Source organism: Pyrenophora tritici-repentis, chromosome 5 (genome assembly GCF_003171515.1).
Source record: "Pyrenophora tritici-repentis strain M4 chromosome 5, whole genome shotgun sequence".
Classification (NCBI taxonomy): Eukaryota; Fungi; Ascomycota; class Dothideomycetes; order Pleosporales; family Pleosporaceae; genus Pyrenophora; species Pyrenophora tritici-repentis.
This window is the reverse complement of record NC_089394.1, coordinates 2319372-2333641: the sequence shown is the minus strand read 5'-3', so window position 1 is coordinate 2333641 and position 14270 is coordinate 2319372. Positions and strand designations below refer to the sequence as shown.

At 50.8% G+C, this 14270-nt stretch overlaps 5 protein-coding genes across 5 annotated transcripts; 2 read left to right on the top strand and 3 right to left on the bottom strand.

Moving 5' to 3' along the window:
- Window positions 1–100: 100 nt before the first annotated feature.
- PtrM4_108740 (DUF1687 domain containing protein) lies at window positions 101–656 on the bottom strand (the record flags this gene model as incomplete). The annotated part of the gene is made up of 3 exons (XM_001935881.2): window positions 101–171; window positions 222–579; window positions 633–656. 3 exons carry the CDS (start codon window positions 654–656, stop codon window positions 101–103), a joined length of 453 nt encoding a protein of 150 aa, XP_001935916.1.
- A 684-nt stretch (window positions 657–1340) lies between these two features.
- On the bottom strand, window positions 1341–1774 carry PtrM4_108730 (Ribosomal protein S30; the record flags this gene model as incomplete). The annotated part of the gene is made up of 4 exons (XM_066107807.1): window positions 1341–1364; window positions 1416–1520; window positions 1657–1664; window positions 1723–1774. The coding sequence occupies 4 exons, from the start codon at window positions 1772–1774 to the stop codon at window positions 1341–1343; spliced, it is 189 nt and encodes a 62-aa protein (XP_065962256.1).
- An 860-nt stretch (window positions 1775–2634) lies between these two features.
- Window positions 2635–3405, top strand: PtrM4_108720 (Pyrid-oxidase-2 domain containing protein; the record flags this gene model as incomplete). The annotated part of the gene is made up of 1 exon (XM_001935883.2): window positions 2635–3405. One exon carries the CDS (start codon window positions 2635–2637, stop codon window positions 3403–3405), a length of 771 nt encoding a protein of 256 aa, XP_001935918.1.
- Window positions 3406–5764: 2359 nt separating this feature from the next.
- On the top strand, window positions 5765–6256 carry PtrM4_108710 (uncharacterized protein; the record flags this gene model as incomplete). The annotated part of the gene is made up of 1 exon (XM_001935884.2): window positions 5765–6256. The coding sequence occupies one exon, from the start codon at window positions 5765–5767 to the stop codon at window positions 6254–6256; it is 492 nt and encodes a 163-aa protein (XP_001935919.2).
- A 6822-nt stretch (window positions 6257–13078) lies between these two features.
- PtrM4_108700 (Zn-finger protein) lies at window positions 13079–13828 on the bottom strand (the record flags this gene model as incomplete). Its single annotated transcript, XM_001935886.2, has 1 exon — window positions 13079–13828. The coding sequence occupies one exon, from the start codon at window positions 13826–13828 to the stop codon at window positions 13079–13081; it is 750 nt and encodes a 249-aa protein (XP_001935921.2).
- Between the last annotated feature and the right edge of the window lie 442 nt (window positions 13829–14270).

Below are 14270 nucleotides of genomic sequence, written 5' to 3'. Positions count from 1 at the left end.
AACCGAAAGATTCCCTATAGCAAAGATTAAATTACAGTGCCCTAGTCCCAGTGTTGGGAAGAGTGGAGTGGGTATAGTACAAATCAAATCATCCGTTGCTCTACACCTTCTCCGTCTCCTTAGGCACTGAGCGTATCAATTTCATGATCTCAGACTCATTATCTCCAGCGACTGCAACTGTCAGTATCTGTACACAGCAGTGGGTTCCTCGTATGACATACCAGCCTTTCCTTGATTCCAGTCAACGACAAGTGGTCTCTGGAACGCGCCTCCATCCGCTTTCAGCCTCCTCATAGCATCGCTCTCGTTCTCTGCGCCACTGATGACCTTTCCTGCTGCACCTGTGCCACCCAAGTAGTCAAGGATGTTCTTGAGCTGGTCGGTGGTAGGCGGAGCTTCAGTGACATCAAGCTCGAATTCGGTGCGCTCGGCCTTGTCTTGCGATTTGTGAGAGCTAGCTTGATCTTCGGTGGCGTGGGCAACCGATTGCGCATTGGCTTGTTTGAGGAGTGTGAGGACGCGGGTTGATGCCTGGTTCGACGGTGCATGGAAGAGCGTTACAACGTTCTTTGCACCATGCTGGAATGCATAGTCAGTACATCAAGCTAGCTGACGATAGGGAGAACATGTACCTCTCCGAATAGTCGTTTGAACATGTTGTTTCAGCGAATGAGTAGCTTGGGATGTGGCGAGTGAAATGGAAGATGGCGCTGTAACTGCTCAGGTGAGGTGAGGTTCAGATGTGACGTAGATCGCTCGCTTGGGCCTACCGTACCCGCAGCATGTGAGGAACGTTATCGACAAGAAAGCTGCGTTGGAGCTACTAGAACGGATCGGATGCGAGCAATAATAGGTTTAAATTCTGCAACACGTTAATTGTCTGCCATATCACATTTTACTTCTGCTTGCGGCTGTCCACACGCGCAACCTCTTATATACTCCTAAGAGCGATACTGTAGACTAGCCATCTTCACACGAAGTGGTATGCAAAAGTTGCCACAGACGAGCAAAGTAAATCATGTGTCGAACAAGCAGCATCACTCATATCAGCAACACAGTCATATGGCGAGAACACAGCTCGGGACACAAAATTGGGAACACAAGCAGCTAGATTTCGTGATGCAGCCGTGCAGAAAGCCGAATGTACATTTACGCCATGAATATGCCCCCATCCTCCCAAAGTGTGGGATCGTGCTGCTGCAAAAGAACGCGCCGTGGCGACGTCCGTGATTCCCACTCACTCTGATCCAGAGTCATAGCCATCCCGAGGAAACCGAATTCATGACCGTATTCTCTAGCTCATCGTGCTCATTTCGTTTGGCCTCCCTCTCATGCTTGGCTTATGAGGTTGGGTTGGGGTTCATCTGCCATGTGTTAGCCCTTGCCCATTATTCAACATACACGTATCTACGGACCTTGCGCTTGCCACCAGTCATGGTGACGTTTACGAAGCGGCGGGTGTATGTGAGTCTCTTCTTCGCGCGGCCCTTGGGGGTCTTCTTCTTCTCTTGAGGCTCAACCTGTTATGTGTTAGACGCAACTCTTGTCTTCCAAATCGCCCATCTTGAGTCATCCTCCATCTTGATGTGAATTCACTATCGCCGTTTGATGTATGGGCCTTCGGTCGCAACGGCTTATCGACATGGGTAGGCTTACCTTAGGAGCTAGTCATTGTTAGTAGGCATTCCTCGCCTTCATCTTCGAAAGCGGGCCAAGACTTACTTTGAGACTTGACCTTTCCGGCACGAGCGAGGGATCCGTGGACCTTTCCCATATTGGCGGTTGTTGATGGGGTTGATGAGTCGTTCGAAGTTGTCTGTGTGGTGGCGAAGTCCGATTAGCGGTCTTTCTCCTGGTACTTCACGTCGAATGTGGGAACGAAGTCTTCTCGTCGCAAAGCGTCGATTTTTGGGCAGATGAGCTCGCAGGAACAGGTGGAATACGTACAGCTTGGGGGTGCGATCGTTGGGTTGTTCGGACTGGCGGCGGCGATGAGGGAGTTCAAAATGCCAGTGTACGAGCGGCCCAGCGGATTAGCCGAGATCACGTGAGACACTAGCGTCAATTGGTACCCAGGCAACTTTGAACATGGAGATGGATTTTCAGCAGTAAATTAGAAAGTAGAAGGCTCAAGGACGCAGCACCAGAGAAGGCTAGAGAGATGACTTGACAGTCTACTATGCGCTCAATGTTTTGTACAAAGGGTTCCTGCTGAAGAGCGCGGCGATGTTGGCTTCTGCATGGAGATCATCTGATAAGATAATGCGTATCATCAGTAACCAAACCGATCAGAATGCGAATTGCATCGAACACAAACCTTCGATAATATACGCGTCTCTCATGTCAGTGTACGTCAGGGCATCTTGTTGCTTCGTCGACTAGCTTCTGTGCTTCTCGACTACAGCAGTACCGCTCGCCCAGACACGAACTTTATCACCATCCCAGCCGGAGATCCCCGCTGCCGCCGCTGTGGGATCGCATGATGCATTCCCGTCGGCCGTAGCTTCACTTGCACGCGTCGTTGTTTGCCATCGACCACCACTTCACCGACAGCTCACCCAAGCTATCTAGCATCATTCTTTCATCAAGTGTCTCTAAAAGCTACATAGCTACACAGCTTCGAACATTATCAATATGCATCTCCAAACTGCCCTTCTCGGACTTGTCTCTCTAACCTCAGCATCCAACGTCGCATCACCACAGCACCTCTTTGCGAACCCTCCATCCGGCCATGGTTCCACTTACAAGATCCCAACTGTTCATGAGTCTGCAGTTCAGGCCCGCAGAATCATGCGCCTAGAGAACATTGGTACTCTTTCTACCGTCTTCCCCTCGACCCAAGCTACCGAACGACGCCCCTCAGATGTCGGAGGCGCGCCTATTGGTTTGATGGATTACTTTGGCGACTGCGAGCCCGAAACCGGTAATCCGACAATTCTCGCCATTACCATCGCCACGTCGTTCAAGAACGTCGACGCCGGATCGAATATCACGTTGAGCATGCGCTGGCATCCGCAAGACACCAAATGGCGCAGTCCCGCGTCGCTTCCCCGTTTCTCGCTCGTCGGACACTTGGAGGATATTGACGCTGATGCTGTGGAGAAGGTGGGTATGACGGCTTGCTACGTCAAGAAGCATCCGGATGCTGCCTGGTGGCTGCCTGGCAACATGATCCACGAGAGCAAGTGGGTAAGACTCGTCGTGGAGGATATATACTGGATTGGGGGCTTTGGAGATCGCGCTTATATTGGCTGGATCCCCAAGGAGGAGTGGTTTAGTGTCACCCCGGAAGAAATTGAGGGCGTTCGATTGCCCGGCGAGAAGAGTCAGAGTGCATGGACCTCTGTAAAGAGTTGGTTTGGCCTTGGTAGCCAAGAACAAGATGCTGGTGTTGTTGAGCTGTAGGTGGCACCTCAAAGTTGTTGATGAGCTACACGCGTTATACTTATGTGGACATCGTGACTTTTGGAAGGCGCGAGTTCTTGTTAAGTAAGTCGAGTCTGCATTCATAATGACATCTCATATCAGATAAACGCGGAACCTCATTCGAGTAAGCATCACTAAGTAAATCTATATCAAATCGTGCTACATGTTGGACCAGGCCAAAGGCATTAAACTTAGGAGATGTATCAAGCCATGTTCACGAAGGATTCACCTTGCCTCGAACTTGGGAGTTGTGTGAGGGTTCGTTAGTCTATACTCAACGCCATCGTCCGCTCGACCTAGTACTATACCAGTTTCTCTTGTCAGAGTCTTATCTTCCGCTCTATTACTATTAATGCTTCTCCTAACCAATGTAGCAACGCAATATCCTCTCATTCGAGTGTTGCAGTTCAATATCTAGGTCTCTTGGTCGTCATATACTAGGTGCAAGATAGGTCTAGCGTACAGCCGATTGGTGCCGAGCATGCGAAAAGAGCAGGAGCAGGTGGGACTGATCGCAATCCTCATCATTACCATGTCACCATCACGTTCACCTTGCACCCCGACTCATATCTTCCAAAAGTCGAAAATGAAGCCTGGTCGTATGTATGGTGCAGGATTCCAATGAACCTGAATGGGTTGCCTCATCAGGCTGGAGCACAGCCCCACTCAACGACATATAAGCCACTTCTTAGGTGTACCCCCATAAGTCCTCTAACAAATCATTGATCCCGTATGGCAGTAGCCATACAGCACATCCTATTTGCGACACTGTTCGAACACTCTCTCGGAATTTAGTTTAAATTATCATGCCAGGATGCGCCTCCTACGTGCAACGGTCATGCAGTTTAGCGAGTTCGAAGGCAACACCACCCCACCGTATGCAATCCTTTCACATCGATGGGAGAGCGAGGAAGTCACATACCAGGAGCTCAAGCTTTCAACACGGGCTACGCGTCACAAATCTGGCTACAGGAAGATAAAACAATCCTGCTAGCTATCGCTGAATGACGGGATTGGGTTCGTTTGGGTAGATACTTGCTGTATCGACAAAACCTCAAGTTCTGAGCTTTCGGAAGCTATCAATTCCATGTACGAGTGGTACAAAAAATCACAAGTCTGTTATGTCTATCTTTCAGACGTACAAACATGGTCTTCTTACAAAGCAGAGGATGCCAACGGACGTTGGGTCAATAACGATGACTATGTCCTTGCTGGAGAGAGCAACCTTCGTCCCATGCATGAGCAGCCTACCTTGCTTGTCATGAGAAGCAAATGGTGGACAAGATGGTGGATGTTGCAAGAGTTGATCGCGCCCCGTTCAGTCATTTTCTTTGTGAATGGCACGTATGGTTGGAACCAAATCGGTACAAAAAGTTCGCTTGTGGAACTGGTGGCAAGCAGGACTGGGATCAATCATGGCGTATTACGTGTTCGGGATGTGAGTGAATGCAGCATCGCAGAACGTCTATCTTGGGCTTCCGAGCGACAAACTACGCGGACTGAAGACTTAGCATACTGTCTACTCGGGATAGTCGGTGTCAATATGCCGTTACTATATGGGGAGGGTCCAAAAGCGTTTCTTCGTCTTCAGGTGGGTCTCTTGTTCAACAGACTGTACATTCTACTCACATTCTATAGCAGGAAATCATGAAACAAACGGATGATCAGACACTTTTTGCATGGAAGATCGGGTTTGAGGCCATGAAGGATGATATATGTCGGCCTCTGGCTTCGCATCCGTCGAAGTTTCGAGGAGCTGGTAGTCTGATCCCAACACGAGATTCGGGTCTTCAAAGTCCATTTTCCATGACGAACAAAGGCCTTAGAATCGAGATCCCGGTCATTCATTGGGATGATGGTCCGTATGGAGTGGCTATCCTAAATTGTAGCACCTATAGTTCGGTTCCTGAACAGCTCGCACTACCAATCGTTCGCCTTGGCCCACCGGGATGTTACTGCTACGCACGGGATGCTCGCCACATCGGGCCTCTAAACACGGTTTATTCGAGTGTCCCCATCAGACATATCACGCTCCGAGAAGGAATCAGCTCCTAAGCTTGAGTGTAAGAACATCAAGACGATGACTATATATATGAAGCAAGAACCTGCTCAACAAGCACAACAATCTGCAATAATTGCTGTAAGGATGCCTGACAGAATTGGGAGGTTCTATCATCCGAGATGTTGGAGTGCGAAGGTTACAGCGCTTACCTCCCAAGGCATATCCGAAGATACACTTTACGGCGATATTCATGTTTTCCCTCCAGGTCATCGCCGCGGCGCAGTACTCATGCAAGGCGATGATCGTTCCCACCTGCTAGTTTTTTTCAACGCCGAAATGGAGAACTTGAGAGGATACGCGTGCAAGATCTTGTACAGCCCCCTGCTCGAGCCGCATTTCCTGGATATACCAAACCCTTACCCCCGCACTCTTGAACCATCTACTAGTAGAATTTACGAAGACGACATCACACCGTCGCAAAAGTTGGTGCAAGACCTGGCGAATACAGTATTGTCGGCCCTAGAGCGGGAAGATGACGCACTCTCACCGGACTTCCAGGGGCTTCAAGCACAACAGGTTTTTGCGAATGAAGTTGACCGAAGTCTCAGTTGGAATCTCATGCACGATCATTACGGCCCATCTAACACAGAATATGATATCACGGAATGCCATATGGATTTCAGCGCCTACGCTCACATTGGCCCAAACAAGGAAAATGGGATAAGTATAATAATTGTCAAGATTAACTTTAAGGAAGTCTGTGAGTTACAAGGGTCGCTGTATGAGTTAGAAGGGTCGCCAGCTCCTATTATAAAGAATAAATATTAGGAAGCTAAAGCGGCGCACATAGTGCGACTCTAGTGAGGTATAAAACAGATTTGGATTTGATGTGATTGTCATTGTCCTATCATATAACTATGACCATATGTGTTTTGTTTTTTGTAATCTGGAACATATCTATTGTCTATAGCACATATTTTCACTAGTATCTATACTCCCGGTTACAGATCGTGCAAAGAGGCGCAACTCAGGAACACCACTTTATGCACACTCATTCATCCTTCTCACACAAGTACATATCATTATCGTTATCTTGTGTTCTCAACACAATCCCACACCTCCATACGCAGCAGTACATATATTCGCCTATCTTCTTTCCCTACTCAGAATCGCAATATGCCAAGAAACAATCTCTAAAAAAAACACATGCCGCATTCAGCACGGGTGTCACAAAAAAGGCAAGTCTGTCCGCTGTATCATACATCCAATCCGCAAAAGACGGTCTAACCACCCCTTTCCTAGCAACCCCCCCACAAACAATCCACGCAAGCATTCAGATCGATCGAAGCAAGAAATCACACCGGCAGCACACACCACCGTAGATCCAACTCGTAGATCCAGATCAGCAACTCGGGAGAATCAAACAACTATAAAGATCTGGAGAACCAGTCGGTAAGTTTTTCCCTCGCTCTTACTCTCACTGATGGTCTACTAACATGAGGTAAGCACAACAAAAGAGGGTGCAGTGCACAGTACATACCAGAGTCCGCCCCGTAGACTAAGATCAGCATTCTACATCAGCACGCGTAGGAAGTAAGGAGTAATCGATCGGTAAATTCCAACACCCTCACTAAGCTTCTTACCAACATGAAGTGAGAGTAAGAAAAGAAAGGAACCAACACCTGGCGAGCAGAGTCATCGCCAAGTTTCATTTTCACAAATTTTCATATTGCGGTGTGTAAGAACAAATGTAAGCTTCGGAGTACTCTCCATGCTTACAGTGACGCTTCAGCCATCTTACTCTCCGATCTTCCAAGCTTCAGATTACTCCCGATGCTTACAGTAACGCTACAACCACATCTTACTACCTCATCTTGAAAGCTTCAGATTGCTCCCGATGCTTACAGTAACTCTACACGTGGCAAGCATAATCATCGCCAAGTTAATTTCCCAACTTTTCATACCAAGATGTTTGTAAGAAATGTAAGCTTCGGGTTACTCCAGAATGCTTACAGTAACGCTACAACCACCCCATCTTACCATCCAATCTCCGATTGAATACGGAGAACACCGAAGAGGAGCTGACAAAGACCAACACCACCACCGAGTGTCTTCGGTATGATTGATCATCCAACAAAGAGCTCAGACAATGGCTCCGCTGTCATCTGTACATCTCCCGCCATACGAATAAGACGTGCGTTGGCTGACTGACTGACAGCTAGCGACTACGGTACGATCGCTCGCCCGCCGTTCGATATGATTTTCTACTGTAAGCGCGCGCTAAAGTTGTTCCACGCCGCTCCCCTCGATACGAAGGTCAGAACAAATATCCAAACATGGACTTTACTCTTTTCTTTGTTTCCGCGATACGGGCGGTCGCTGACAGAGAGCCTCACCATCGCCGATAACGACATCCTCAGAGTGACATGTCCTTGGGATACGGAAGCGTCGCCAAGCCCAAGTCTTCTCCCTCACTTTCCTTCGCCTCCACATCCGCCTCGCCGCTTTCAGGGTAGCCAAGGAGGGATTTTTTGGGCTCGGGGAGGCTGACACCCCTAGTCCCCCGCTCGTTTTCTCAAACAACACCAAGTCTAAAGTCGTCACGGCCTGCCGACCGGCAAAAAGTTAAAAAAAAAATCAATAAAGGGCCTGTCAGCACCTATATCACGGAGGCTGCGGGTATAGGAGAGGCGGAGGAGGGTAAGAAATTGGCAAGAAAAGTAGATGACGGGACTAGAAACTGAAACAGCCAGGACCCCGGGTAGCGGATTGGCAGACACGGAAATAGTAACGCGGCAAAACGTTTAGGTGACTATTTTCTCACTCTTTACTGCTACACCGGTTTTTCCGTTGTCGTTGTAAACGTCGGCCCGTTGAGGGTTTTTTCATAACCGGGCAATTGGATCTAGGACAAGGGGCATACGTACACTATAGTGAAAGCATTCCTAGAAATGTGAATGCGAACTAAGGAAAAAACTGACGGATTAGGCATCATTAGTACAAGCTTGCTAGGGGATGATGGGGCTTAGGCAGCGGCATTTTCACTTGGTACTGGTATTGCTTTTTTCTTTCATGGATGAGATCAAACAGATGAGACTGTTAGGTCTCACTCTGCCCGTCCTTCCAAACTTCATTACGCGTCCTCGGAGGTGCCCATGGGATGCGGGTGTTTCTGCCTTGGTTGTTTTGAATTCTCGGGTTGCGGTTCCCTGTGTGTGGGGCAGAGAAGATGACGCTGGTCAAGGAGTCGTGGACGATGAACTGACAATCGGGAACAATTTGACTTTGCGGAGATGGAAGGAAGGAACGGAACGCGGCAGTCTTGCGATGGAGTCATGCTGAGTCGCCATGGGCAGCATGGACATTTGCTGTCCAAACTACCACGGTCGCTGACCGCCTCGTCGCTATGAAAACCCACCATGCTCACCGTCCGCCTCGTTGTTGCCCAACTCATGATCCGGCTTGGAGCACTCTCCGCACCTAGGACATGCGCGCAACTGGGTGTTTCCTGGTCGTAGGATTGCGGTCAAGTCCTCTGGGGTTCTGTGACAGCTTGGTGAACAAGGGACCCGCCCCGTGTTTTGCGAAACCAAAGCAATGGTCAAGACTGAGTTATAGAAGGAAAGCCGGCTAGGAGGTCCCGGCTCGTAATGCCTACAATTAATGTGAAAACGCGCCGTATCACGCGCGCAGGGTCACGACGTGGTGTATCCCCGTTGTATGAACGGCCTCGTGCACAAAGATGACGGTGAGGAAGGGAACGGGCCCAGCGGCTCCAATTTCTAGTCATGGCTGCCTGAGGCAAACAAGCATTATGCCAGCAGCTGGAGTAGGCAAGGTCGCGACGAAGTTCCCTTGACAAAACAGTTGGGCGATTTGCGCCATGTTAGTTCCCGCTCGATAGTCGAGCTTCTTCCCTTCCGCCGAAGCCTGTTTTGTTGTCGATAACAACGCGTCTTCTGCCCCAGGCAGTGCGATGGTGTTGCAAGCGACCGTTTAGTGAGGCTGTTTCAACGACTTCGGCGACGTCACACCATGGCGCTGTTTTGGCGCGCGACGCGAGACCAAGTATCGGGGAATGGCGCAATGGTACTTTCCACGAGTCGGGCCTAAGAAAGGCATCTCCATATCTTGACTCAAACGGTTTTCCCCTCTCGGAGAGCAAAACGTGAGATGGCTAGGCGGACGATACGATAATCTCGACAGGGTCAAGCGATGTCCGTCTTCCGGTGCTGGGATGATCCCTTCATGCCATGTCTGGCTGCACGGTCAGGCCCCATCAAGTCTTAGACTCGGAGCATTCGCCCGCCTCGCGCTAGGATAAGCGGTTCGTATGCTGTCCAGGATGCGAACGGACAGAAGGTGGGCTTGGGCGTTCGCGCGAGGGCGTAAATGGTCGATCACAGCTGTCACACAAGCGCGGGTACGGTGTCTGACTCTTGAAGCGTGCCGGCACGAGGTGGATATTCTCCGACATTGACGTGTCTCGCGGAGTCTCGAATATGTGTTTTCATGCTCCAAGGTAATAGAAGATAGCCCGTTTCTGGATCGCTAACTAAGGGCTTAGGGTCGAAGCGTTGATACTCACCGCTCTACTACCGCCTAACGGCTACCAGTACCAGACCAGTACCATGCCAGTACCAGAGCGATCTTCTCTTCTCCACAATAGCACCGCGGTTGATAGCACGTGTCGGCAGTTATCGTACTGCGGTGCTATACATACCTGCAGCTCTTGTCGATCGCCGGTTCGAAGGAAAATCATTTGTTGTCCATGACTGTTTTCTCTCTTGTCACATTCCTCGTGTCGGGGTCCCTCGTGCTGAGAGGGAAGGATAACCTGGCCACGGGTGAGATGCGAGGCCATGGTCCCTGCCTTACTTGGACATGATAAGTCATGGGGAAAATGAGGGGCAACGGTCGCGGTCGCGCGGCGGTATGGGTAATTCCGTGCAAACCTCCTTCTGGAAGGTTGGCGTCCAGGGATGATGCGTGTTGGCTGATTGAGGGGGACTATGCGTAGAGTAGTACTACGCTTAGGGCGGTAGCCAGCAACAATTTCGCAGCGAAGTCGCCCAAAGATGGTAATCTTGCAAACAGATTGAGAGGCCAGCATGCCTACCTCTACTAGTACATATTGCGCACGACAGCAAACAAATGACACTGGGGCGGCCTGATTGGGCTGCTAGGGGGAGAAATGCTTGGCACTATGGGATAGCTGGATAGCAGGCGATGACGACGCTGGCAGCTGCAGTTATTTCGAGCGCATGCGCACCTTCCCGCTAATCACTAACCACGACAATCGCGGGTCGGTTCCGAGGCCAGAGATCGTAGATGCGTATCGTCATGATTGGGCGGGTGGCCTTGCCAAGGGCCCTCTCCTTCGGTACCTTCTGCCTTCAATATTCGACTTGCATCTCACGTGCAGCACAATGGTACCATGTCCTCTACGCATCGCTCTCGACCACATGCATCGAGAAACTGGTTGCCGGGAGCGACGGCTGCAAGGTGACAGCATAACAGCACATGGCCAACGCCGGTCCTGTCCCGCAGCGCCATGGCTCCTTGTGGCTGGTGAAGGGCGCAGCTGTGCCAGCCGTTCGTATTGCGCGTATCATCACCATCTCCCCCTCTCGGTGCGCCATCGCTCTGTAAGCGAGACGGAGATTGAGGGACGACAAGCTGAAACGCATCCGCAAAACTGGGAAAAGTCCCAGAGCCAGAACTGATGATGCGCAGATCTCGCGCGAGCACGATCCAAGGGCTTGAGAGCACCCTTTGTGATCCACAGGCACCATGGACCCGATTGGCAGGAACTTGGGTGCGCGCTCGAATCAAGGGAGCCACCTTCACCTGCCTCACACACTTTGCTTTTTTGCTGCCATCAACGGCGGCTGAGACCTCGCCTAAAGTATAACACCCACTGAACGGGTAGCGTATGCTCTCTCTTTCAGCTCTTTATGCCGCCAGGACCAAAATTGCTTGTTCAAATCGAGTGTACTATGCGAACAAGTTGCTTTTTGCCCTTCTGTGGGGAAATCACATTTGGGCTCAGTGTGCCGTACCACGTCCGTTCAAAAGGATTCAAAAGCCCATCTTATCCGAGAGGGAAAGGAGCAGCAAGGGTCTAGAATATGTTAATACTTGGTTGCTTTTGACGGGAGCCCGTGAACCAAGACCAACTGAGCCTACTCTAACGTGACGTCGGACCATGTGTGGAGATTTTTCGATGAATTTGGACTACAAAGCCGCTGCTATTGCCATGGCCGCGCAACGCCCGTTTCAGACTTATTGGAAACCCGACACTATCGTTCGAAGGCCTGGCTTGGGAACACGGTAAGATGAGCGCCCCAGGGGTGCGGAGAATAGTTAAGTGACGATCGTCGCCCGATGCTCATGCGTTTGCGTGCGGTCTTGCCCGTGCAGCTTCATCACATCGGGATGTGGAGTAACAAACCTGACAAACTAAAGCCGTATACCCGTCGAGATTATGCTTTTGTAGTTGCTGTCAGCTAGGGGGTCAAAGGGGGCATTCGTGACGGCTGTTGATAATATTACTTCTGTATTATAGGGCCAAGAGTGTTTCAATCCACTGACATGACTTTTACTAGTCTTGTCGTATTGGTGGCCGGGATGAGCTTTTGTGCCTTGTTCTGGAGCGGGGGTGAGTCTTGGGACTGGTTTCCGTCTGCCAGTCTACTGCGCGGCATGGACGAAATACGGCTTTCAGCGGGTACAGTGTCGACCATGACAAACGTCAACTGTCAACAAGGCTGTGTTTTAGAGCAGTGCGGACATGGCTTGCGTTGTCCGCCTGAGATCCGCGCCTGATCATAGCATCCTGCATTATGCGTTGGCCAACCTGTCATCGGGTACGGGAGATGGACCTGTGACTCCCTTGGGATCTTCATGCCTCCACAAAATCAATAACATGGCTTTGTATAAGCCAGGAGACTGCGCTTATGTGCATCTTTGATCGGCCGACGTGGGGTGGTAGATGCGTGGGCAAGCAGCTTCAAAGTGTTGCAGACCAAACGATGACGGCCTTTTGCATCTCGTAAACTCACAAAACCGAGAGATTCGACATGGGTAATCCATCGCCGACCACGTATGCGCGTCAGTCCGCAGCGATCAAGGCCCAATGCGGCCCTGACGTTTGCAGTTTCCACTACGTTTGGAGGGACTGACATTCAATGCTAAACATCGCTCCCATGCATAACCCTTCGACATGATCAATCACTGGCAGCATGAAGATGTTTTTTGAATCTTGTGATAATATTGATTTGGTAGGTTTGACATATGTCGGAGCCTTGCAGGCTCATGCAGGTTGCCTACTATAGTACAAACAAGTGCAAGGGACTTGTCGAATTAATGCCGTGCTCGAAGAAAGCGAGACGGATATTCTGTCCAAAACGGAAATAAGGGTACATCATCGCGACCCATGGCGATGTAGGATATCGTTGATGTGACGAAATGAACTCCAGAAAATGCTTAAAAATAAAGTTATATCCGGAACGCCGATGCAAAAGTCGTGCAGATGGTATCGTTGGCAAGATTCGACAGAGCAAAGTATGTCGGGGAAAAGACTACTCAAAGGTAGATCTAGGCTTGTCAGGCCGATTACGATGGACGATTAAAATGAATTTTAGGCCTTTAGGTCGAAAGTGTGGTGCTTGAGGCTGCGTGGCAACCTCGCTCGTGGCGCTTCATGTTGCTGCGGACACTGAAGGCTTTGCCACAGCCAGGCTGCGGGCACTTGTAGGGCTTCTCGCCAGTGTGGCTGTGACTGTGGATGCGAAGGCTGCTTGGCCGCGAGAAGGCCTTGTTGCAAGTGGAGCAGATGTAGCGGTCTTGCGACTGAGGGAACTGCGACTGGCTCGAAGTGCTAATGTAGTGGTGGTGTTGCCATGGGTTTGAGCCGTTGGCAGCAGGGCTGGGCACAGGTACAGGCAGAGGCATTGTGTGGGGCTGGAAGTTTGAAGGCAATGGGCGCTGCGCATAGGCAGCAGGGCTGTTGTAAGAGTGTTGCTCTGGTGAGTAGAACGAGGCTGAAGAGATGGCGCCCGGTGACGACTGGTAAGGTGACTGGCCGTACACGGAGTTGCTGTAAGGCGACATGGAGTGAGACTGTAGTGAGTCCCGCTTCAGAGGAGGCATGGAGGAAAACGACTGTCGCTGTTGGTGGGGCTCCATGTTGTTGAGAGAGCCACCGATGAAGTAAGGCGTAGAGGTGGCCGAGTGACTAGAAGCAGCTGAAGGCGACTGGTTACCGTCGTGCGCCATGTCGGGGTGCATTGGTGGTGTTGGGGGCAGTGTCATCCTAGTGCTGTTTGGGGCCGAGGCGGGCGCGTAGGAAGTGAACTGCTCTTGCCGGCTTGTCTGGGGTTGCGCTGGCTGCTGCATGGCGGTTGACCCTCCCTGCTGTGCTTGCCGTAATTGCGGCGATGCAGACTGGCGATGTTGTGATTGAGGACTATGGGAAGCTGCGATGGTGATTAGCGATGTACTTGAGGGAAAGTGCAACCGTGAGGTCTTACCAGTTTCGGAAGCAGGCTTCTCGTTGCCGGCGAACTCAAGCAAGCTCGAAATTGAGGGCAGTGAAGGCTTCTTCTCCTCGGCCGGGGGCGAAGGCGGCGACTGAGGACGCTGTTGTGTTGTTTGTTGCTGCTGACGGTACTGGTGCAGTTGCTGCTGCTGCTGCTGCTGCTGCTGTTGTTGTTGGTGTGACGGTGATGGGGCCTGTACCGGATAGGAGGAGGCAGCAACACCCGACATGGGGTATCGAGACTGTGGTTGTTGGTAGTAGGCTGGGTGTTGTGTGTGCTGGAAAGCGTCGCGCTCCCTT